Here is a 26,252-nt window from a genome sequence, read left to right as displayed (position 1 = left end):
GCAAGAGGTCAGAATAAATTATTTTCAGACATAAGTATAAAGTGTTTCCTGATATGGACACTTCTTACATTTTTATACATTTGTTCAGTGGAGATACTAAGCTAGAAATCTGGACAGATCTAAAGTGAATAAATCTATATTTAGGCATTTGGAGCTCAGACATAAGTTTTGGATTGTGTCACAAACATAAAACAGCTGCTCTGCTGTTTCTATATTTATGTGGGTCAGCCAGGGTTATGGTGCGTTCAATACAGCCATGGCTGCAGCAAGGAATTGTGGGATGGCATTTTCTCCTTTCCTTTAGTAAAGGAAGGTCCAGTGTTTCCTATGCTAAAGGAGATAAGATAGGAAGCATTGGAGCTCCTTTCCTTATCAAGTAGAGAATTTGAACAGCTCTTACCATAGCTGCCGCGTAGATTCTCCCAGGTCATTTCCTGGATTCAGCTTCACCTGGTCCCTTTCCTCACCTGTAACAAGTCTGTTATAGAGGAAGTCAAAGAATGAAACAATATCTCAGTGTTATCTTTCGTAACTTACTTGGTATTATAAATTTAAGTTTTGAAAATTGTCTGTAAATATGTGTGTGAGTGAGGAAACAGTTGATGACATTTGAGAGATGTGGTAGTTGTTTGCATTTTGTGTCAAACTAATGAAAAGTGATCCACAGTTAAAGTTATAGCCTGTAATTTTTCCACATTAAAATGTCTAAAAACAATTAGACCTATGTTCTATATGTTGTTGAGTTGTGTTGTCCAATCCAGAGAAATCTGTGATTTTAATCATGGTAATGCTCCATTTCATTGGCTACCTGTCAATGACATTCATATCCTCTGTGTGCAGTGTTGTGTTTGTGTGACAGAAGCTCAAAAGATTTAAAACTTTTATCCAGTTTTAAGTCATATTTTTAAGTTACACAGTTTACATCTTGGTTGTTTTCAACTTTGAACCAGAAGAAGGATTTTAGTCAATGAGAGAATGAGAAATGGGAGACAGCAGTTGTTAAAATTAAAAGAGTGTGATGGCTTTTTTAAAATTTCCGCCTTCTATTCCAGGTGCAGATTGCTTCATAAGTCTGATAATTGTCATCTAAAGTCTATTAATTGAATAATTGATTAGTTGAATGACAGAAAATTAATTGGAAACAGAAAATGAAGAGAGAAGCTGGAAGATGGAAATTATCTTACAATTATCATCATGATGTTCAGATTCATAGCTGCTTTTGTACATGTTTATGCCATGCTGAGTGTTATGTAAATATACACCAATCCACACCTGGTTCTCCTGGTTGGACACTCATGTTTTAAAGAGTATGCTATGCGGGGCTGTTTAGTCTTTTATTGTGAAGGAGTAGGAAGTAGAGTTAGTACACTAAAACTGTAGTTTTACAGTGAGCAAGAGAAGGAGGGAGCCCTGCTATTCCCTGTGTCAGCAGGACTCCCAGGGTGCAAACATGTGCCTTATACAGGTTACAAACACACACACACCACATAAGTTTTAAATTCAGTAGTTCAAATATTTATACACTCACAGCTGGGAAGAACACCAGGATCCTTGACTTTGTAGTTAGTTAGTTAGTTGTAAGTGCACATAGGTTAGATCAGTGCATGACACGCAATAGCTCCAGCTACAGTTTAAGGTCAAGTGGGGTCAAACTTCTCCCTCTCTGGTCTCATCTTCCCAGCCCCTCGCTTCCTTTCAGATTTCATGTCAGCTCACAAGTTGACATCACATGCAGCATAACTCCACCCATTTTACCACAGAGGTTTACTGCTAGCATTGTTCTTCTCCTCTGCCTTTTCCTAAAGCTGTGTTTCTTAGTGCTTTACTGCCACCATCTGTCCACCATTGGAACAGCGTAAAACTCACAGAATCCCCTTCTTCTTTTATAGACATGCTCAGTGGTTGAGGTAAATTCCAGTTTGACATGCAAGCCTAACAGACACAATTTCCAGGTTTCCAGAAGCAGTAACTATGTTTTACAAGAACTTCATTTTATGGCCCTGGTCATCTATGGATAATATCATGACATTCTGTCTGCGGGAATGTGTATCATGTAACCTGCATAATAATACTACATAATAACACAACTGGCCAAAACCTCCAAAGACTTCCCATCATGAAGACTGAGTTGATCTTTGATCTTTGTGCAAGAGAACTGAGAAAGATGTCGTTCGTGGTGCGAAATAATGATTTGTTGTCCTTAATGGTTCCCAGCTCCCTGCTGTTTGGTGGACTAACATTCTCCTGCCCCTGTGTGTCTCCAGCTGCCATGGCTCCCAGCTTGGCTCAGGCATACAGCAGGAGGTGGTGGATGGCCATCACAGCCATCATAGAGAACCTGCTCTTCTCTGCTGTCCTGTTGGGCTGGACCTCACTACTCATCATGCTGAAGAATGAAGGCTTCTATTCCCACCTTTGTGTTGGTAAGACCAGCCAGCTCTTCTGGTTGTCTCTAGTGTAGTAATTGCCCACAGTTCAATCTGTCACTTGACACTCTGACACTTGCTTCTCTGGGTTCAGTTCAAAGCTGCGGCAGTTGCTGTAAAATACAGTTTTTGGCTGAAAACAGTCCGAGTATAAACCTGACCCATGTCTGGACTGTCTGTGGATGCCAGCCGGGGGCTTAGGGCAACACCTCTTTTTACAGACAGTCTACAGAGCCGCTCTGGTTTCCTGGCTGCTCAGGAACTGCAGGGAACAGGAGGAGCGCTTCAGTACACCAAGCCTCGCCTCCATTACAGCAAATAAACTAGTTCCATAACGTGTATCATTATTATTAAAGGAGACAGAAGAATAATAAACATAAGACACACTGAGCAGAGGGAGCAGGAGAGAGGGAGGGAGAGAAAGAAGTCATTGCTAATCGAGCAGATCTGAATAACATGTAAACAGAAATACCAGCAACAGGAAATGAAACAATATGCTTACTGCAGCACAGCAATAAAAGCCCTGTTTTTGGAAATAAAGGGATTCTGCCCACTGAAACATGAGAAGGCTTTTAATTTGGAATGATTACAGGAAGTGCTGAGTTCCTATGAACATGTAATGCCGTAAACAAGGCTTCCTACTAAAATACAGTTGTGACCAATTCTACATATTAACAAAGGGAGTAAGACATGAAGACCTGCCTCTGATAAAAGTCTGTTGCATTCAATGAGTTGAAGTGCTCTGTGTGAGAAACTGTTTAGTCAGAAATATATTCTGTCTCTAACTTTCTCACTTTTAATGGCCTAGTGTGGCTGCACATATTGTCAAATAAACAAAGGTATCAATTAGACGCCCAGTTCTTTGGATGTATTGTCACGAGAGGGAACAATGCTTACATTCAAAAATCATGGCGGCAAAGACAAAAGGTACAATGTGAAATTTAAACTGTCAGTTGTCAAATTTGCTCATGCAAATAAAGGTTTAAATAACTTTGGTAACCTTTGGCTTTCATCCTTTCTAAGGTAGGCTACCAGTATTTTGATAGGAGTCTCTCTCTCTCTCTCTCTCTCTCTCTCTCTCTCTGTGCATGGGGTTGGCCTAGATGTGCTGTCTCTCAAAGCCAGATCAAATGAATAATTCATGATAAGCTATATGATAGCCTGATAATATTTATACCAGTAATATTCATACTGGTTTCAATCAATCAATCAATCAATCTGATAGTATTTCCCATCTTCACCGTGCACATGTTTGTTGCAAAAGGAATTACATGCCTGTCCCAAATATAGGTCAGTTAAATTCAGTGACTGAAGCAAATAAAAGCCTAGGCTATCAAATGAAGTTTTACAGTACACAGTATATTTCCAGATGTTTCTCTAGTTTGCTATAAATGCTGTTTCGCTGATGCATCCCTACCCTGCATTCTATTGGTGGTAAATTTTCTAAGTCATCACAGAAGTCACCCAACAGCACATGGATCCAGATGCGCCTCCTTGGTGTGTGGGATCAGTCAGTCACACTGTCAAGGACCAACAGCAGTTTCTTTCATATGGATTATTAACGGGACACAAGCTCATCTTAACTTTCTGAAAAGCAGGTCCCATCTTTACAGGTACAGCTTAATGAGCTTACAAACACTCTACACCTTGAAGAAATTAGATTTCTTTAAGGGACAAAAGATCCCACTTCAACTGGGGCCCCTGTATAAGGTATCTTGAAAGGAAAAGTTGATGCTTCGTAAAGGCATGGTCAGGCCCAGTGGGGTCATACATCTGGAACTCTTTTTCCTTCCCCCAACTCTGGAGCAGGTTTAGGAGTGGTCAGGATGTGTCTTGTTTCTGGTTTTCCTTTATTTCTTTTTTCTTCCTCCCGGGTTATGTTCCTTGTGTCACAGACAGGATGCTTGAATGTTTGTGAAGACACCATATAGCTTCTGTTGCTTTAGAGACCTCAGCTGCGTCCCAATTCAGTCATAGACCAGACCAATGACACGGTCTGGTCTACGGAGTACTTTCGCGTTGCGTCACCATTTGTGCCCACCCTTACCATTGCATCGTAAAGTGCGACTCTTGTCATCTAGCAAACTCAATAACATGTAATCTTTTCACAAAAACAAGAAACACAATTCTGACATATAAAAGTGTAATCCTCGTGCTTTTATTACCAGCACACAGTGAGGTCCACCTGTTGGAGCCTTCTTTGCCCAGAAAAACAAGGACACATTTCTTGGCTGCATCTGAAGGAACCCTTGAAATGTAACAGTCTCATCAAACTACTGTGACGCAGTCTCCGAAGGATGTGGCCCCTGAACTGGGACATAGCTCATGAGCTCATGGTGGCAGTCATTCAAGGACTGATCTCCTTGAGGGACATGACCAACATTCATCATCGGACAATAAATATTCATATTGGTTGTTTATAAAATAATTTCTTAGTTTTCTTACTGTTCTTTTGTTTTTTTTTTCCACTGAACTTTTGTGATTAGCTTTTGTGTTCAAGTTAATTTAGCTGTAACGTCTTGTGTTTGTAACAGTGGTGTGTTGTGTTTATTTTGGTTCATACATTGTGATATCTTGTCTCCTCAGAGCAGTAGGGACGTGTGTTAGCTGCCTAGGCTCCTTCTCCTGACTGTTTTTTTCTTTGACCCTATCCAGAGAATGAGACTGTCAAAACCAACGTGACTTCCTTGGAGAGCGGTGATTGGCCAAGCTGTGTGGAGCAGGAGGAGTTATTGAATCTCGGCTTCACCATTGGCTCGTTCCTCTTGAGCGCAGCCACTTTGCCCCTGGGGATCTTGATGGACAGATATGGGCCACGCCCACTGAGGCTCGTTGGCAGGTATGACCGATGGTGTTTTAATAAGTTGCTTTGATGCTGTATGTGCCACTTTTCTTTGTTTGTTCTGACGTCATATCTCTTTGTGTATTTCAGTTCATGTTTCGCAGCCTCCTGTGCAATGATAGCTGCTGCTGCATACAACCCTGAAGGTGAGACATCACATCAATACATCAAACCTCGTTTTAGATACAATCCCATTGATGCACCAGCAACAACATTTTGCAGCCTACTTTCCTAGTTCGATTTTTAACAATCAGAAGTAACATTTGAGGTATGCTCACTTTGGTGGGAATGATGGACAAAGGTACAAAACATAAGAGCCACATTGTAAAAGAAAAAAAAATGAAATAATTTACCAATTTACCCTTAAAGTTTCATTATAGCTTGTTGTGTTCTTCATTTGTTCAATCAGTGTTGTCTATCCTCATCTTCTTTGCTGTCTCCTTCAATGGCTTTGGAGGAATCTGCCTGACCTTCACCTCACTCACAGTAGGATTCCCACACACACACACACACACACACACACACAAACACGCATATGTGCATACATTTACAAACTGAGGAAGTCAAAAATATCCTTACAATTACATAAGAAAACATTTAAGATATATACAAATACTGTAATTATAACATACAATACCTGTGGCAGTCGTGATAAGCTGAATTTTTATATAACTCACCTGTTTATTAAGGTTTAAAGTTACGTGTAATTGAGGGTGTGGCCACTTAAGTGACAGGTGGGTGAGCATGTGCTTGCCGCAAACCCAGCATTCACCAAAGTCCCAGTTCCACACATGCCCCACCTCTTTGACCATTAGCTAGGAGTTAGGGGTGGGGTAGAGGCACTGCCAAGATGGCGACAGTGGAGCAGCTAACTCTGAGCTTCAAAGCTTCTTCAGAAACCTGTGGGTGGTATGACAGAGGCTACGTCCATCTTTATTTACTGTCTATGATCCTGAGGTGTTCCAAGGCCATATAATCCTTCCATCATGCTCTGGGTCTGCCCTTAGGATCTCCCCCATGCCCTGAGTACCTCCACCTCGAGGAGACATCCAAATCAGATGCACCTCACTTGGCTCCTTTAAGGAGCAGTGGTTCTACTCTGAGCTTCTTTTTTGACAAAATACTTGATGCTGAGTTACCAGATAATAGGTGTCACTCAAACAAACCTTTGCATCATGACATTCTTCAGCTCCACCTCAGATGTTTCTATATGGACACCTTAACCCTTACACATCAAGTCAAGTTTATCTGATGAACCAATATCACACACACAGAGCAACATTAAGAACACCACACTAACACTGGGTAGTTTCTCCCTTTGCTCTCAAAAAGCCTCAGCTTCATGTCATGAATTGCATCACATCATTTTTGCTGGATTAAGGTCTGGTAACTGGGGGGGGGGTCACTGAGGTTCATTGAACTCACTGTCAGGTTCATGAAACCAGTTTGAGAGGACTTTAGTTTTGTGAGATGGAGCATTATCCTGCAGGAAGTAACCATTAGAAGATGGTGAACTGTGGCCATAAAGACCTGCGTTGGTGATCCTGTGTCTGCTGCAGCAGGTCTTGGCTGACAGGAAGTGAAATTTGACATGGTCTCTGCTGTTGTAGTCCATCCACCTCAAGGACGTGTTCACATGTTGTTCACTCTGAAGGTTTTCTGCTCACCACAGTTGTGAAGAGTGGTTATCTGAGTCACGGAAGCCTTTCTGTCAGCTCCAACCATCTGTCCATTCTCCCTGCAGGATTTTATGCACTGCTGCCACATGATTGGCTGATAAATCCATGAGTAAGCAGGTTTACAGGTATTCCTCGTAAAGTGTTCGTTGTGTGTATATTGTTTGTCTCAATGGGCTTCAGAGACCCACAACAGATCGTTTTTCCAACCCACAGATAAACCCCAAAAAACATACTCAGGGACAAAACTATATCAAAGATATGAGAAACCCACAGAGAATTAACACCCAGTACTGCACTTCCTCTTAGCTCTGCAGAGCATTTTAGCTTGTTTTATTTATTTATTTGTTTTATCATTTATTTATTTGTACGTTTTGCAATTGCTAACAAGCCAGCATTAGCATTAACAGCTGTTTCCTTACCAATCTAGAAGAAACATTATGAGTTCAAGAGCTGTCTCCAGAGGTGAAAAGCAACACAAATTTTAAGTCTAATTTTGCTTCTGTTTCTATCACTTCTTTTCTTCTACTGAAGTTAGCTTGCTAACCAGCTAACCCTGGTCCAACCTGACTATTTCCTCACTTTCCAAGTCAACTCTAGCATCCAGTCTTCCCTGAAGAAGTACCTGCTCAGAGGGCTTATCTTAACCTCTTGTACTGTAAATGCAATGATGGCCAAAGCGCTTGGCAAGTGACTATCACCATCACTGGCTGTGAGAAACATATCACATTCAATGGCAGAGAAAAGTTACAAATAGCCTCTTTAAGCTCATTGTTTGGATGTTATGGCCTACATATTTGGTATCATTCCCAGCAGCAGCCAGCTACTTTCAGTGAAAAGCTCTCACACATCTCTCTTGTTAGGGCATTAGTGGCGACCAAAGTACAGCTCAAAGGCTACATCCACACTAATATGTTTTAGTTTTAAACTCATCTCTCCTGCGTTTCCTCCTCTGTCCACTCTACTCCAGAGAATTCAGCCCCTAAAACAGAGACTTTCAGAAACGCTGCTGGACCTTTTTTGGTCTAAAACTCCAGGTTTGTGTTGTAGTCTGGACAGACAGAAACAGAGACCTTTGGAACAACGACGTAGACACCCGGGGTCACTCCCTGATTGGGTCTTATCTGCCTCATCTACCAGTGGTGAAAGCAACATGGATAATGAATTACAAGTGTTACTGACGTTGTTGTCTTTTGCTAGCAGCTCTTGTTCATTTCAATTCTGTATTTTAACTCTACAACTGTCTTTGTTCCTTGTTCTGAGTATTTTCTGCAACCAATCAACTGCAGAGTAGACAATCTGCTTCCTGTTTACACCATCTCACGCATGCCCAGCGTACCTGAATGGTCATGTATATGTGTGTTTTCAGGTGTGATTGTATGGACAGAGAGAGAGTTTCTGATATGGACCCAAAACAGTTGTCTTTTTTTGTTTTTTTGCTTTAAAACACCATTTTTAAATGAAAATTTGTAGTGTGGAATATTCAAATTACATGATTCTGATGGACTCAAACACCACCCAAAAACAACTTCATACACAAAGATTTCAATCACTGTATCTCAAAGAAAATGTAAAAAAAAAATCCCAATGTCTTTATTTACCCAGGCGCCATAAAAAAACCCCTAGACCACTGTTGCGACTCTATAAAGGGAGCATATATGTGGAAGGCCCTGCCCTTGGTTCCTCCCATCACTACACTATGCATCTTCTACCTGTATGCCAGACTGTGTTGAGGGGGGAGGAGGTGCTTAAAAGGCAGGTGAAGGTCTGGATTGAGGATTGCTGTTTACAGAATCCTCTGACAATATTTATGCATTAACAGACATGTGTAACTACATCTTATTTTGTAGAGACAATGTTATATCCAATATTTTTCCTAACAACAAACCATGAGCCTAAAGGGTGAAATGCTTTAAATGAGAGTAAAGTTACTGATAAGGGATAAGGGTAAGGGATAAACTCAGGTACAGAGATACAAATAACAATTTAAAAGTAGCCTGGAACAGTATGAACACTGGATCTGATGACAGAGGAAATAGTAACATTTCTCTAGCTGGTTTTAATTCAGACAAACAGTCAAAAGCTTTTTATTTAAGATTTGATAATCATGACGTCACTGACTGCATTAAAGACAATGCGCTCTCCATCATCATCGTCAAAATAAATCAGGGCATGTCTTTATGAAGAACGGTGCTCATCCTCCAGAGACCAGGAGCAGTGAAGCTGTTCTGGAGACACATGGTGGAACAACACCATAACCATAAAGTTGTGTATTTTTGTTCCAAACACACTGTGTGTCTGCTTTGTGAGTTGTGTACCTGTGATGATAATCACATGTTCCTGTGTGAGTGTGTATTTTGGAAAGTGGCACATGCTGTTCCACTTGTCCTAAATTCTGCTGCGGCCTCTCAGCCAATCAAAACTCTGGGCGGTCAACACACCCTCCCCCAGCCCTGTCCCCCTGCCAACCCCCATCTTCCTCTCTCTCCTCCTCCCACTTCCTGACGTAGGCCGTGTCCTGGACTTGACATTGTCATTTTGTGTGTTTCATTTGGTCATTTTCTGTGTGTGTGTGTGTGTGTGTGTGTGTGTGTGTGTGTGTGTGTGTGTATTGTGGTGTGTGTTACCTTGTTAATAAAACTACCTGACGTAAACAGTGTACATTCCCAGCTAACATGACTAGCTGCCAATACTTTTTGTGTTGTGTTTACTTTTACCTGTAAGGTTAAAGTCTCTTATCAGGTCTTAGTACTGTCCTTATAAAACTTTTGACAAAACGGCTGTACTGAGGACATGTTCACTGTGACAGTGCTGTCATGTCTTAGTTTAGCATGATAACATTTGTTAATTAGCTCTAAACATGTACAGAGTACAGAGGTTCATGGCAATATCATTACTTTTGAACAAAATGAAACTTCCACCTGATGATGAACTAGAAAGGTCAGGGGAACATTTTCACAGTTCACCCCCCTGCTGAATATTGAAGGAGGTAGAGTGGATTATCCCCAACTTCTCCAGTCCCTGACTGTGTGTATGTATGGGCGAATGTGGCTCACATTGTAAAGCGTTTTGAGTGGTCAATAAGAAAAGCGCAATATAAGCAGTCCATTTTTATTCACAAAGCATCTTAAGACATAAAGTAGCTCCTGGTGGAAAATCTCCTAAATGTAACTTTAAATTTTTTTGACTTAGACTAATTCACAAAGCCACTTAGCATTAAAAGTAGCAGCTATTCACAAAGAATCATAACCTCACAACGCTGCTCCACTTGGGAACAGGGAAAATGCAACTTTACTGTCTCCCAACTGTCTATAAGCCGATCAATTCACAAAACAATAAATGTGCTCTGTAGGCCCCACATCATAGGATAGTTCATACAATTCCCTTAAGATGTTCACCAACTATAGAGAAATAAAACAGCTTCATCAGGTCTACCCAGTGTGATTGGTGCCAGAGATGGAATGCATGTAAAAATTATTGCTCCATCGCAAGACGAGGGCATATTTGTATCACTGTGCACTCTTGCAAACAAGCTCGTCCATGGGAATCAACATCAGCCATAGCAAGTCTCACTCTTAGCTCAGGAGTTTAGTAGGAGTTTTAAGTAAAAGTTGGTCTCAGCAGCTTTGTGAAGAGGATTTAGGAGAAAAAATTTGGTTAGACACTTTGAGTGTGACATAGGAGAGCTCTAAGTGGCAAGATAAAATGCTTTGTGAATACATGTCCAGATTTCCATGTCTCAAACCACAGGAGTGCACGAGGTAGACAGACAGAATTATACTAGGCAGACTTTCAGAGCTCAAGGAGAGAACAGATGGAAGAGCTAATGGAAAGAGAGATGGAGAGAGAGAGAGAGTGGAACAGAGGAGAAGGCAGATAAGAATGGAAAAAACCTAGGTTGAAGCTGCAACGACATGGAAACATGACTGAGGAGAGAGAAAGTCAGAGCAAAGAGGTCTGGTGTTAGTCAAATCTGAACACTCTGGTAATATTTGATTATCAATATCTTTACATTGGAGCATTCAAGTACATTAGGGTACAATATAAATTCTGTAACTACGGCTACTGCTGTTGTTACTGTATTTTGTACTGTAATTTACAAAAAATAAATCTACAGTCTTTATACTGTTGATTATTTACATATGCATGTCCGACTGTTTACATATTTATGTTTACACAATTATTATTTACGTATTTACAACTATAAATATTTACCTCTGCGTCAATCCAAAACTGTAAATTTCTTCTTATTTACCTCAGTCTGAGTCCTCCTTGCCTCTGATTGGTTAGCTTAGCAACATGTGACCCAGAGACAAGAAATTATGTTGTTGTGAAGTGGACAAACTGTGGAGAAAAGTTAGTCCATCTCCATCCAGCTGTTTCTTTTATCAAGAGTGATCCAAACCATCAGAAATCAAACCATCACGTTACACAACCACGACCATCAATAGATTTGAGCAGGAGAAGCGGGGGGTACAGTAGTATAACACCAGTTGATCTTAAAGTAATAGTTCAGATTATTTGATGTTGGGTTATGTGAGGTTGATATCTATAGTCAGTGTGTTACCTGCAGTAGATTCAGATCAGCTCCCAGCTCAGAGAAGCAGCGGGAGCTAAATGATGAGCTGCTCTCGACAGGGTTAGCAGAAAAAGTTTGTTTTAGCCTCTAAAAAAACACAAAAAACTAATATCAGTTGAAGTTTTCACCATTTTATCTTGCCGTCAAACAGCCCTTTCTACTTTGGAACTACATTTTCTCAAAAGCTGAAGTACACTATTCCTACGCACAAGCGCACACTGTATTACACCACAGATCAGCTGTTTGAGTTAGAAAATGCTAGGTGTAAGCCAAATGTTATTTTGTTTTTATGTATGTAAATGCGTAGAAGTGACCATTAAAGGAAATCTGGAATTAGTCTGAGAGGCAGATGCATACAGCCACGAGGGGATAATTCTAGTTTTACATTGTGATTAAATTTGCACTAAAGTACAACATCAGCTAATGTCTTTTGTGTTGTTGCAGCCATGTTTATTGTCAAAATCAAGTTTTACTTGCTCATATTCCTACATGTGACATTAGATACTAACTAACTGATGCACAGTGAACCTGGAGCCATATAAACTCCTGTATGTATTTGATGGAAGCCCAGCAGCAAGCTTCTACCCAGGTTAATCTACTGTTGTTACAAGTACTAAAGTCAGTTCAAAACGTTTCATTAAAGTCAGTACAGGTTAAGTTTAGTCCATAGAACCATAACCAGTACAGAACAGATCATAACTCACCTCCATCACTAGTAGACAGGCCAGATTTGTTGTTTCTTGAAGACTAATATTGGCTGAATGAACTAAACCCACAAACAGACAGGTCAGATCAACAGATGGTCCGATAGGAAGAAGGTCACATGACCAGAAGTTTTATTTCTGATGCAATGTTTGACAGAAACACTTTGAGTAAATGTAATTTTGAATGTATGAATGTAGAATATATCAGATGTCAGATATGCCCTTCAATTTCACACACAGAAATAAACAAGCAGCGTACACAATAACCCTTTCAAACACCACAGGTTTGTGTTTGTGACATGGCACAAGTGTAATACTGGGATATACTGTTGGTGACTTTGTAGAATAGAAATGAACAGTCGTCCAAAAACTCTGATCTGAGCAGTGAGTTTAAACTGAGCTGTAGAGAACAGAGCCACGTGCAGTGAGCTGTGTGACTGGCAGGGCTCCAGTGGCATCTATAGATAGAGTGAGCCTGGACACACACACATGCACACGCACAAACACACACAAAAACTTCACCATCTGCATGGCCAGAAAATGTTCACATGCGCACACCCACATACACGCCAATATGTGCTGACAGAAAGTTGGCTGACAATCATACAGGGTGTATGCGTGTGTGTGTGTGTGCGTGTGTGTGTGTGTGTGTGTGTGTGTGTGTGTGTGTGTGTGTGTGTGCATGTTTGTGTGTCACTCCTCAGTTGAAAATCTTGTATACATGCACACACAGCACCACCTACTGGTTAAGTTCTTAGAATGCAGTTAAATCAATGTAATGTAGATTAGTTTTCTAATAACAGTTATTTATTTTAGTCGGTTTCATGTTGTATGGTGTTTTATATAAACTTTAAACTGAAAAACAGCTGATTAACACATTTACTATGAGAGTTCTTTACTGATAAAGACGGTAACATGGTTCATTTGTTCAGTTTTCTTAACTTTAATATCTCTTTTCCATTTAGCTACCGAACATGTTTGGAAATGTTCGATCAACCATCCTCTCCCTGATGATCGGCTCCTATGCTTCTTCAGCCGTCACCTTTCCTGGTGTCAAGGTGCTCGCTCACTCTCTCTCTCTCTCTCTCTCTCTCTCTCTCTCACGCATACACATATGTATATACACAAGTGATATACTCAAATGTCAGTGACGATGTTTAGCAGCAGTTCACTGCTCCAATAAGGTCAACATCGACATGTACTTGTTTTAAAAATATTTTCTATTCTGTTCATCCATACCCTCACTCATCTTTTATCTACATCTCTTTTCTCATCTGTCTTCCTCCCAACCAAACCATCCTATTCCTATTCCTCCCTATCTACCAACTCCAGGTTATTTATGACCTCGGCGTGTCGTTCCGCATCATCATGTGGGTTTGGTCTGCTATGGCGTGCATGGTCTTCATCAACTGCTTCCTGAACTGGCCTGCTGAGTCCTTCCCTGCACCTGAGGATGTCAGATACACGTCAGTGCACTGGACATGAACAAAACAATGTGCTGAGAATGTGTTAAGATGCTTGTAGAGCTGAGGGGAGTTATTTTGATATTTCTCTTTTTCAACAGCATTTCATCCATTCTTGATATTAGAATGTGTGCTGTTAAAAGCCACTGTGTTGAATATTTTATTAAGTTAATAGTTCATACACATCTTCCTGCCACACTGTTGATGAATGAGGGATGTCTGTGGAGGGAAACCCTGACCTCACACTTGCGGGGCAGTACTAGCGACTCTCTTTTAAAAGGAAGTAGGTGAGATTTTTCCAGAAAGATTTGTCGGTAGGTGCTTTTTGAAAATCATTAAAGGTGAAATAAACAATCGTCATTGCCACTAGATGTCACACTAGACCATCTCTCACCACCATCTCAGACCAAAACAAACACTTCATCAATTTACTTACACATGAGGAGAAGAAAAAACAGCTCTGAGTCAAACTGGAGCCCTTTGGTGGCTCATAGGTGTGGTATAGACTGGTGCCTGCATAATTTAATATACCAGTAGGTGGTGGTGTCGGCCTTCACTAGACTCAGCTGTATGAATGTAAATGCGCACTTGACTCCGAACGCTGAGGTAAAGACTACTCCTCTGAGTTAAGCCTGCTTACTAGCTTCTTTTCCTTTCGATAACTACATAACATATTGGTGACAATTTGCCGCATACTACAGACACATGTGATCATAGCATAGGTGCAGTGCTCATGCAGATACACAGAGACACAGAAAAGACCGTTGCATTTGCATCCTGGTCCTGTACTGATTGCGAGAAGAAGTACTATATCACAGAAAAAGAGGCCCTTGCCTGTGTGTGGGCAGTGGAGCATTGGCACACATACCTGTGGGGAAGGCATTTCACTCTGCACACAGATCATAGCCCACTTACAGCTCGGCTATCCACAAAAAGCTTTGGAAGACATGAGGACTGAACGGTGGTCGGCTTGCTTCATGTGGTTTAACTATACTGTGGAGTACAAACCTGATTGTGATAATGTTGTAGCGGACTGTTTGTCACATCTGCCCCTGCCCTCTTCTAACCCACAAGCGTTATGTGAGGACATGATAGCACTGGTGTCTGTAGATTTTGCAGCTGTTACTACAGACCAGCTACTGCCTACCAGGATTGCCCCGTGTGGCAGCAGGTTATGTCATATCTTAGAAATGGTTGGCCCCTTACTGCTAAAAGCTTTGACCAGGTCCCTTTGCATTTTTACTGTGTTCAGGCTGAGTTGGCTGAACTGGATGGTTACCTCGTTGGTGGCACCCAGTGAGTGATCATTCCACCAGCTCTTCAGCCACAACTCATACAGCTTGCCCATGATACTCACCAGGGTATAGTCAGGAATAAGCAGAGATTTAGAGAGCTTTATTGGTGGCCTGGTTTATACTCAGATGTGGAAGCTGCTATTAAGTCATGTACCTCCTGCTCCCAGCATGATAAAACTGCCATAACTTGCCCTGGAAGCCCTTTGTCACTGACTTCCTCCTCATTTACCGTGCCACTTCCATGCAGTGACTCAAATTCCCCTGCTGAGTAGGACTGCAACGATTCGTCAACGTTGTCGACAAAAATCAATAATAGAAATGGAATTCCATTGTCGACTATTGTCGCCAGGCGTGTTTTTCCAACAGAGTGAGGCATCTCACTTAATTACAATCTCTGCCGAGAGTCGCGGTAACATACACAGAAATGGCGGTGCCCAACACATCAGCTACGCGTACCAAAACTTCTAAAGTTTGGGAGCATTTTAGCCTGGATACCCATCTTTCTTGTGTTTATTATCATTTGCCACATAATTAAAGCAACTTCATGCTAAATTTAAGAAAAAAATAATAATTATCCTATTAGTCGACTAATTGTTTCAATAGTCAGTGACTAGTCGACTATTAAAATTGTCGTTAGTAGCAGCCCTACTGCTGAGCTTCTTCATTGACATCCCTTCCGCACCAAACTGAACATTAAAGCACTTGCGCCTCCTAGTGCATCTTGTCAGTGTGAGGCCTTCAGAGACACTGTTGCATAGAATCAAGCCAAAGTTAAATGATACATGAATGGGCTTCGCAGTGCACAGTTTCCTTCATTTCAGTGTGGTCCACATCAGGAAGCCTGGAATTACAAGGAAAAGTCACTTCCAAGTGTACTTAGCCACTCCAAGTTGTTTCCCAGAAAGGCTCTTCAAACTACAAACTTTCTGATGTTAATGTATGGAATGCCATAGACCTGTCCCCTGCAAATCCCCTGGCCCATGATCCAAACGCACACAGTACTTGTATACGGCCTGAGGATGTTTACATGTCCGCTCACGCCCCTCTAACACCCCCATCTGCTCAAGCTTCTCCTGTGATCCAGTGGTGTCGCAGGCAGATTCAACCACCTGTGTGGCTCAGGGATTATGACAGATGACCTCTGTCTTCTCAAAGGGTCAGGTTGGTGTTATTAATGGACTGTTATACACATCAAACTTGTTTTATGGACCGTTGTACATTCTCAATCCACAGGGTTATGGACATTTCAAGTTTTTGGATTGTTTCACAAGCCATCACAATTGTAAAGTGAAAGCTGGAAATTTATGAAGGCTACAAATGTGTTACTGTTTTGTGTGTTTTATTAATAAGCACAATTGCCAGGACAGGAAATAATGAGATATTCAGAAGCTAATTTCAGTTGTACCTTATAATTAAGCATTGTAGGTCACCATTGAAGCATTGGACTAAGCTGTTACATTTACAATATGTTTGTTTGTTAGGACTGAAACTTTTCTGAAAAGAGAGGGATGTGTGGCATAGACTGGTGCCTGCATAATATAATATACCAGTAGGTGGCAGTGTCAGTGTTGACTAGACTTGGGTGTATGACCTTAAATGTGCACTTGACACCAACTGCTGAAGTAAAGACTACTCCTTTGAGTTAAGCCTGCTTGCTAGCTTCTTTTCTTTTTGATAACTACACTACAGTAGGGTTCTCCATCTCAGTAAAGACAGACCAGTATTGGACTGGGAGAGAAATTCAGCCTTGGACTTTTCCACTGGGACTGGCTGCATTAATGACATTGATGGAATCAGTAAAAACTTAATAAACTCTATGGATCTTTTGATGGTCCACCAGGACTTGAACCGGTAGTCCTCATGTCCAGTCCACTTGTGCTCTGATCCGTTCTCTTTCTTCTTCTGAGGCCTTGTTAGATGAAAAAGTGGTTTCTTCAGTGGAGGAAATTCTGGAAGGTCACTCTCACCTGAATGCTGCATACTGCACTGTGCTGTCTCACCTGTGGATGGTGCATGTGTGTTTATAAATTTGATGAGGACCAACGGTTCCACAGGAGGGACTCACATGCACTAACATGCACATGAGTTAGTTCATGTAACCAAATGACACCAAAATAAAGAAGAGAGAAATATCAGACTAAAGCACTAGAGGGGATGTGACTTCGTTCTCTGCTCAGGACGCCATTACTCTATTATATCTTTACATAGAAAATTGTTGTTTACAGAACCTTTAAAGGGTCTGAAAAGTCTGTAAACGTATCGACAAAGGCACTAAATTGGCAACACTGATGACAGAAATAGAAACTGTGGTGTAATTTTTTCACTTAGTCAGTCAGTCAGCGACAGACATTCAAAAAAGTCCCTCTTTGGCACTGACTGAACAGGGAACAGAGAGTGAATACATGTCTACACATAAAGCTTCACGAGATCACTGGGTGCAGCTACTAAACCACTCCAAATACGAGCTCTGCTGAACACCAGGTCCTGCTCATCACCTGGATAACAACAGTCCTACAGTTAAGTGTGGGCTTCTCGGCAGCAGGGACAGGGAGGCTGGTCAAAACTTAGGGAAGGATGAATTCAGCCAAATACAGAGAGCTCCTAGTAGAAAACCTAATCCAGGTCTCTGACTGTCCTTAAATGTCACAGCCAAAGTCCAGACTTAAACTGCACAGAACATCTGGGCAGAGACCTGAACTGTGTCACCATCAGGTAAGTTCTTGGGTTATTTTGCATGTCTTACTAATTGAATCCTTTTCTCTTTTTTCACCAGGAAAAAGGTGAGGCTGAGTGGGCTTGTGACAGAGGACAAGATCACTGGAGACAGATACATCACTCATGTGACCACCATGGAAGACACTATGGGAGCCAAGAGGTCCAACCCCGAGCAGACAGATTCCCAAAGTACAGCCCAGGGTAAGGAGTTTGTTAATGTTACATTTGTGTTGGTTGGGGCACGGACTTGGGGAAGGGTGGCATTGGTAAGTAACATCTCAAAAGTAAAACAGCAAAATAACAGCCCTATATTCTCAGTAATAATGAACTGTACATTATTTATGGCCTAATTGTTTTTTTTAAGTAAAAAGGAATGCAAAATAAGTAACTTGACATTGACACTTAACACATGATATTAAATAGCGATTGTAACTAATTTACATTGTGAGGGAATAGCCTCTGGTAGATGCAAGGCAACAACCAATGAAGTGTTTATATTTATTAGAAATCTAATTATTGTTGCTGGTACAGTGGTTCCTGCCCTGTGCGGAGAATTAAATCGTCTACAACCACGACAATCAGAGGGATAAAGGCAGGTGTCAGACCACGTGTATAAAATAAAATACAAATAATTTGGCCAACATTAAAGCAACACATATTAAACCAGCATGCACCAAAGTCTCGGCTCCACCTCTTTACCCATTTTTGGATTAGCGGGGAGTTAGACAGAGTCGGGCACTGCCAAGATGGCAACAGAGGAGCAGCCCACTTTGAGCTTTAAAATTGCTCTTCAGTCACCTGTGGGTGACGTCAGAGAGCCTACGTCCATCTTTATTTATCTCTCTCTCTCTCTCTTCTTCCTCAGGCTCAGTGCCACTCTGTCATTCTGTGTGCTCCCCCATCTTCCTGTGGAGTGTCATCACCATGGCAATGACCCAGCTGAGGCTGATCTTCTTCATGGGTGCTATGAACAAGATGCTGGAGTTTCTGGTCACCCACGGCAACCCCAACCGTGAGAATAAAAACTTGCATGATTTATTTTCTTTAAGATTCTTAAAGTTCTACTTTGTTTTCAGCGAACAAGAGCACTGGATAACAAGCTGGGTCAACACTGACTGATGTTGCCACTAATGTTGTGTACATATAATCAGGATTTGTGTTAAACTACGTGTGACAATCCCTGACCTGCAGCTTTTCTCCCCCTCAGCCTCTGAAGAGCTGCAGAAGGAGATGGAGGAACAAGGTAAGTGTCAAGACACTCAGTGGGTGCAGCTTTTTACATGTGAATACCACCCACTGGGACTTGACTCATGAAAATGAAAAAAAATTCATGCATCTAACTGACATCTGTCTGTCTTCTATTCTCCATTCGCTTCTGTTGACTTCACTCTGTCTCTGCATGTCTTCCCCAGTTGGTTTCTACTCATCCATCTTTGGTTCAATGCAGCTACTGTGTCTTCTGACTTGTCCATTGATTGGCTACATCATGGACTGGAGAATGAAGGAGTGTGAAGAGGAGAATGCAAACACACAAATGGAGAAAAGGTATTAAGAGGTTCATTAGCTTCTTTTGAGGTTTGGGCATTGTGTTGCAGCATCCAGCTGATGCTTACTGTATGGGTTGGGCTTGAAACTAAATACTACATTGATAGAGTGATTGGTTTCCTGCCAATCCAGTCCTCACGATAACAGGACACTGTCCTACTCCAACATCTGGGACTCTGTAATATCCACACCTCTTCCTTAGCATTGCACTTCTTTGATATTTGACATTTGTCCCCTTCAGCCAATCAGATCCCCCAAAGAGAGACAGAAAGGTCCAGAAACTGACCAATGCCATGAGAGCTTTCATCTTCACCAACCTCCTATTGGTCACCTTTGGAATAGTTTCCTTGATTGACAACCTGCCCCTACAGGTTAGAAAAATGCTGTATAGAAATGTGAAGATCAAAGTTTCTGTGTGTGAATACAGTACAAAGAACAGTGCATGTGAATTTACAGACGCACAGATAAAAAAACACACAGTGACACGTATGATGATCATGTATATGTGTGTCCGTTGTGTCTTTCTTTGTTAGGTGGTGTCATTTGTTCTACACACTATAGTGAGAGGATTTATTCACTCCTGCTGTGGAGGCCTCTATGCTGCTGTGTGAGTATTGCTGCTGACGAGCTGCTCTAATCAACGTTTTTATGTTAACAATGGATCAGACAGGAGTATGGATAATGGGAATAGTGTGGTTTGTGATGAGAGACCCACAGAGAATCACCTGACTCTGGACTTTCTCTCAGCTCTGTGGTACTCTTTAGTGTCTTACAGCCCCTGCTTTTGGTATTATAACCCCACAGCTTTACTGTTGGTTTGTTCTCAGCACTCTCAAATGTTCGATAATCCCACTGTGCACTGTCCCAGTACAAAACAGCAGACAAACCTAGAGAGTCTAGCTGTAACAGTGGAGCATTTACTCAGCCAGATGTTTTTCTCAGGAGCTGGTGGAGACCAAAACAGAGCTAAAAATAAGATGCATATTGGATTTATATTTACCAGATCATCAGGAATATATGTATATATATATACATATATATACATACATATACATATACATGCTGCTTTAAAACCATCATATAATTCATCAAAACTGACCAGGCCATCCAGAAATAAGGGACCCATGTTTTACTCTTCTCCTGTATTTCATTTAAGGTGTTGATATCCATAAAAAGATATATTTGTGGTTTTAATAACAAGAAACCATCTCAGTGTGTTTCTCTTTAGTAGCTGTGTGTGCTCTCCTGTCTCAGGCTCTTAGCCAATTAGAAGAGAGGCTTAGAGCCTCTCTTCTGATTTTCTGAGTGATTGAATAAAAATATAGCAAATTTCAGGTAAACAGGTGGGCAGGGCTTGGGGCATGGCTGAGAACAGTGACTGCTTTTTTTACAAAATTACAGTAGTCCTGGCGGCTCGTTTTAAGGCTCAGTTTCTGAATACAGGCTCTGTGGACGGAACACTGATACTTCACATGGACATTTACTTTAATTTACCTTTATATAGGACATTTAACAAGCAAGATGTCTGTGCAAACTGTGCTGTAGTCTGTGAAGACCTTGTTGCAGTCAATTACAGGGTGGTCAGAATTTGGTTTTGGCCAGTATTACATGTACCCATCATCCACACATGCATTTTAATTCTCATGTGTTGCTCATATATTTGACAGTGATTGGAAAAATCAATCTTATTTTGCCATCCTGCTCTAGATATCCAGCAAACCACTTTGGGACACTCACAGGCATGCAGTCAATGATCAGCGCTGCTTTCGCCTTGCTCCAACAGCCACTGTTCATGCTAATGGTTGGACACCTCCGTGGAGATCCTTACTGGGTAGAACACACACACACACACACACACAATCACAGAGAAGTTAAGAGTATGTAAATACATATAGCATGTGCACTAACATCCTTACTCTCCTTACAACAGATCAATTTGGGCCTTCTCATCTTCTCTGTGGCTGGCTTCCTGTTGCCGGGCTATCTGTTCTATCACCGTAGAAACCTAATGAGGGCAAACGCAGCACGTGATAGGCTGGCTGCAAGCCAAGACAAAGAGAGTACTCCTCTAAACCAATCAGCTAGTGGAACTGCAAAGAGGCCAGCCAATGGGCATGCAGCTAATGGATACACACCAAACGGGCACAGTGTTTAAGATTATTGATCATTGGAGGGAAATTATTAATTTATATAACATTTTTTGGAATTACTGTTCAGTAGTTTATGAATACAGAATACAAGTTACATTTGTAACCCTGGTGTCAGGGTTCTCCTTTAGAAAATAGTCTCAGACTTTTCACTTGAGTACATTGTGTTACGGTGTTGGCTCAGTGGTTAGCATTGTGACCTCACAACTTGAAGGTCATGGGTTTGAACCTCAGCTCTGTTCCTTCCTGTGTGGAGTATACATGTTGTTTCCCTATTTATGGGAGCTGGCTTTCTCCACTAACACCCTAAATTAGAGAAAATATACATGTGATGGACTGGCATACTAGGAAAAGTTCCAGGCCCTAAACCCTTGACCCTAACAATAAGCGATAAATGATAGGTGATAAATAAACATAAAAAAGGACCACACCAGTGTTTTTCTGCATGTTTCATCCAATTAACAGTAGCTTTAAAGTATTTTCATTGATTTTTCAAATCATAACTCGACTTTTAGATGAATGAATGTGCTTGAAATTTTATGTGTTGAGTAATTCATCATTGTAAACAGCAAATAGAGGAACCATAACCATATGACATATCATTAGGAGCGCAATTTCAACATAGCAAGACAACTCAGACATGTTTTTAAAATTCAAGGTTAATACAGTTGCAGAAACATAACTTGTTACCCCATGTGATTATGTGATTGTTGATACTGTTCAACAGCAGTCACAGTCTTGCTTTAATTTGTATGTTAAAATAGCAGGCCTGAAAGTAATTAACTCCACCCACTCTGCGCTTCCATATCGGCCATACCAAAAATATATAGCAGAATACAATGTATCTGATCATTTCACCGAGTAGTTTCTACACTTCAAGGAGGTACTTGCTGTTAACAGCAGGCTAGCATGAAAGCAACATGGTAAACGACTTTCAGGGGGCATTACAGATAATCCCCCAGTGGGCATTATGGTTATAAATACTATTTATTACCTTGTGTGTGTTAATTTTTATGCAGCTGTTTATCTTAGCTTAACATAAAAACTGAATGCAGAGAGGAACAGCAAGCCTGACTCTGTCCAAAATTTTAAAGGTCCACCTACCAACACATTTGATGCTCATAAATTAACGCAAGTTCATATTAGAAATGTAAAAACAACTAAATTTGCTCTTCCCAAAGATGATTTTGACTATTATAGTTTTTTCATTTTTGTCTGTGTCAGTAAGAAAGTAAACACAGGGTCAGTTGATATTTTTATGCAAATGTTCTCAGCCTCTGCTGGGGTAATCTGTGAGAAAGGTCACTTGGCTTTAACATGCATTTCAACCCTTTACACAGACTGAATTGAAAGAAAGCATTTCAACTTTCAGAGAAAGTTTATCAGTCTGACATTGAATGGATGGAATTAATGTTAGCTAGCTAATTAGTTAATTCAAGTGAAAGTAACTAGCCAGGATCATGGACATGGATGTCCGCGGTTCAACATGGCGTCACTTCAATAGAGGCATTCGTCACGGTTGGGGATGAGTGGCATTGAACTACAAGCAGTCCAGTAGTAAAATTCTTTACTTACCAGTATCGTGACTCAGCTGCTTGTCCAGTTTGTTGACGCAATCGAAGAATCACCGTGCTGAGTGAAGATTGAACAATAATGCCAGTGATCAGGTGAGAAAGTCATATATGGTACAAAATCTTTGCAGCACCAAAGTCAAGTTATTTTAGGCTTTTATTTCACAAATTTTATCATGCTCACCTCGGAAAATATACTGAGGTCCAGAGCTGGGTGACCTTAAAGGTGTGTATTGCTATGATTGCGGGGAGCTAAGACGAAAGGCTTGAGTGAGAAAAGGCATGTATGGCATGTAATCATTAGATCTGTGTCAACTGTGTGAGGTTCATGCTCAAAATGTGAGCATTGGCAGATTTGATACTCCGACCATGAATGCTAGCTAGCTTCAAGCAGCAAGTAGCAACAGCCATGTTTGATTTGAGACAATATTACACAAGTAAGCACGTGGTGTGCACAGTGTACTACATGGTAGTGCAATAATGGAGGAATCCAAAATGAGATAGATTGTCTGACTTTTCTAAGATTGTCAATCTTGTTGATGGTTGTTCTTCTTTGCTGGTTTAATGTAACCTCACAATCTATGGATATTTTAGCCAATCAAAGCTCTGTCATGGTGCAGCTGATCCTTTTCATGTCAGTTTGAAACAGAATGAGACAAAATCACTTTTCACCATGCAAAAATATTTCCTGAATGTCCCACCCCTCCCACCCCTCCCTCTCTCTCAGGGCAGTATTACAAGTCAAAGTTCAATGAGATTGAATGCTGTAGGCCAGTCAACTTTCAACCAGAAGCCAAAGTGTCTCTGCCCCTTTTCACAGTGACATGAATGGGAATTGAACTGTGGTTTGACTGTGGCGTTAGGAGGACCAAAATGATGAGGAGGAGCTGACACCACAGGAAGTGACTGCAGTATTAAATGACAGAGAATCACACAGTTAAAAGGGTTTTGCTGCAGGTGCTGGTTTTGTTGTGATTGTCTGCACACTGAGAGCACAACATAGCATCGAGTGAAACCTGTAAACAAGGAGCTTGTGTGATCTTAATAGAAAATGTGACAGTAGCGAAATGATAAGATTTGTCCAGCGATTGCATAATGATGTATAAAATAGCTGAAATGTGTGCTTGTGTGTGTAACGTGTATGTATTGCAAGAAGTGCCTCGGTTTGACCTCTTTAAATTGGGGCCTGGTGATGTTTTAAGTGATAGTTGTGATTATTTGACATATGGTTATGTGAGGTACTTATCTATAGTCAGTGTAGTAGTACCTGCAGTAGATTCAGCTTAGAGAAGCAGCAGGAGCTGAGTGATGAGCTGCTGTGGATGGGGTTATCTGCTGAAGAAAAAAAGCCATATCAGTTGAAGTGTTCACTTTATTTAGAATATTTTCCTAACTTTATCTCAGACAGCTCTTTCTTTCAGAACTACAGTTTGTGAACCGTCAAACCACTGTATTACACCTCAGATCAGCTGTTAGAGCTAAGCGTAGCTGTGCTTTTGTGTAGGAATACGGTAGTTCAACGGTTGAAAAAATCTAGTTTTGAAGGAAATAGCTGTTTGATGGCTGTTAGTGGTTAAAATATATAAAGAGAACACAAATTGATATTAGCTTTTTCTGTGGGTATTTCTGCCTTTATTCGAGAGGACAGTAGAGAGTGACAGGAAAGGGGCAGAGAGAGGGGAATGACATGCAGGAAAGAGTCGGGCCAGTCGGGAGTCAAACCGGCACTCGCCTACTAAGAGCATCAGCTCATGTGGTACGCGCCCTAACCACTCCGCCATTGGGTCGCCCCCAGTTGGTATTTTTTTAAGTGGCTAAAACACGTTTTTTTCCTGCTGACCCTGTCCACAACAGCTCATCACTCAGCTGCTGTTGCTTCTCTAAACTGAATCTGCTGCAGGTAATACAATGACTATAGATCACTACCTTACACAACCACATGTCAAATAACATGAATTATCACTTTAAAGCCAAGTCATAATTTACATATCTGTGTGCCTGCAAGGGTCCACTTGGGTCCATGTGACATAACTGTCAACATCTGCCCTTGACCGCAAGAGTCCGCAATGTGTGGACCCCTGTGCAGCTCAAAATTCATGACACATAGCAACTGCGCCAAGTGTGTGTGCTCCAGATAACAAAACAGATTCTTGTTTTGAAGAGGAGAATCCAAATGGCTCTGAACTTGTGGCAAGATATTTCACAGAGGCTTGACAGAGATGAATTTGTTTTTCACTGATGTGACTTCTTCATTTTTGTAACAGTTGAAAAATAATGCATGGTGCATAACGGCCTCCAACTGCAATGGAGTGTGGATCGGGAAATGCATATGAGCAAAATGCCAGACTGTGGTGGATCCTTGATGATAGTTTGAACGCGTCCGCAGCTGTCCACTTATGTGTGAAGTGTGTCCAAGCAAAAGTGATTTGATTTAAAGTCAGCATCCACACAAATACAAAAACACCTTTTAATCATGTTTTTGTAATAAGCAGCTGCTTATCTGATGGTACCTATAGACAGAAAATATGACAGACACAACAAAATATAATACAAGTTCAGTACAAATTCACTGACCACACATATTATTGTGAGAAAGTCTTTATGAAATTGGACATTACAAGCTTCAGAACGGTAGTATTTATTATGTATGTATTGCATTGGACTGCATCACAGTGTACAGATGTTGCTGATTTTATTGTATTTTATTGTGATAGATAATTGAGGCCACAGCAGAACCAATGGCGAAGAGGGAGCTAAAGTTCTGTCAAAATAAAATTTAAAATCAAATGTAAGAGATAACAGATATTTATCATCTGAAGGGGCAATTGGCTGATATATGGAAATAATTGTTCAATGTAAATAAGTTTTGTTTTGAAGAAGAAAATGTATTTTATGTTATTTGGTGTCTGACTTGATTTGCGATGTTGCTTTGATTTGTTGTGGAGAAATGTAAACAATTAAAAATCATTGGAAAGGACTGTGTTTCTTTTCCTCTCTCTATATTTCACTTCTTAAAACAGAAAATTGCTTCAAGAGCCCAAACAGATTCTCTTAACTGGGAGCTGTTCATCATAATGAAGTATGTGAGCAAGACATTCAGGGTCTCTCTAATGTTCATGCTCTCAGTGCCTTTCTGAGGAAAGGTTTGAACTGAGAGGAAGTGAAGCCACCAGAGGCACAGTGAGTACAATTCAGAAAATAAAACACTTCCTTTGATCACCTCCAGTGTTTCTCTTTTTAGAATGATGTCAAACCTTACATGAAACTCAATGTCCTTATTTGCACAATG

General features: G+C 40.9%; 1 protein-coding gene and 1 long non-coding RNA gene across 4 annotated transcripts in view; one reads left to right on the top strand and one right to left on the bottom strand.

Annotated features, from left to right (window-relative positions):
* Positions 1-25,940, top strand: part of slc43a1b (solute carrier family 43 member 1b) — a 29,343-nt gene extending 3,403 nt beyond the window's left edge. Inside the window, exons 2-16 of one of the 2 annotated variants that reach the window (XR_011694399.1) lie at positions 2,265-2,423; positions 5,082-5,265; positions 5,359-5,414; positions 5,678-5,754; positions 13,193-13,285; positions 13,560-13,693; positions 17,759-17,901; positions 18,566-18,712; positions 18,908-18,943; positions 19,113-19,245; positions 19,487-19,616; positions 19,779-19,852; positions 20,953-21,076; positions 21,176-23,657; positions 23,691-25,940. Coding sequence is in view for 1 of the 2 variants with exons in the window: in XM_071504581.1 (XP_071360682.1) it covers positions 2,270-2,423; positions 5,082-5,265; positions 5,359-5,414; positions 5,678-5,754; positions 13,193-13,285; positions 13,560-13,693; positions 17,759-17,901; positions 18,566-18,712; positions 18,908-18,943; positions 19,113-19,245; positions 19,487-19,616; positions 19,779-19,852; positions 20,953-21,076; positions 21,176-21,400 (1,710 nt within the window). In the remaining variant the exon portion in view is untranslated. Of the gene's footprint in view, positions 1-2,264; positions 2,424-5,081; positions 5,266-5,358; positions 5,415-5,677; positions 5,755-13,192; positions 13,286-13,559; positions 13,694-17,758; positions 17,902-18,565; positions 18,713-18,907; positions 18,944-19,112; positions 19,246-19,486; positions 19,617-19,778; positions 19,853-20,952; positions 21,077-21,175 lie in introns of both variants that reach the window. The other variant, XM_071504581.1, reaches the window with a different exon arrangement.
* Positions 7,251-12,921, bottom strand: LOC139637128 (uncharacterized). Of its 2 annotated transcripts, none has more exons than XR_011694539.1 (4): positions 12,228-12,921; positions 11,512-11,610; positions 11,160-11,288; positions 7,251-9,172 (listed from the first exon to the last, which is right to left on the bottom strand). It is a non-coding gene; the product is annotated as an uncharacterized lncRNA (long non-coding RNA). The 2 variants fall into 2 exon arrangements; XR_011694538.1 differs by having other exon boundaries at positions 11,200-11,288; positions 12,228-12,907.
* Positions 25,941-26,252: the final 312 nt, after the last annotated feature.

This window comes from Trachinotus anak, unplaced genomic scaffold (assembly GCF_046630095.1).
Source record: "Trachinotus anak isolate AG129_WGS33_773 ecotype Australia unplaced genomic scaffold, CSIRO_AGI_Tana_v1 ptg000019l, whole genome shotgun sequence".
In the NCBI taxonomy this organism is placed as follows: domain Eukaryota; kingdom Metazoa; phylum Chordata; class Actinopteri; order Carangiformes; family Carangidae; genus Trachinotus; species Trachinotus anak.
This window is presented reverse-complemented; position numbering and strand designations above follow the sequence as displayed.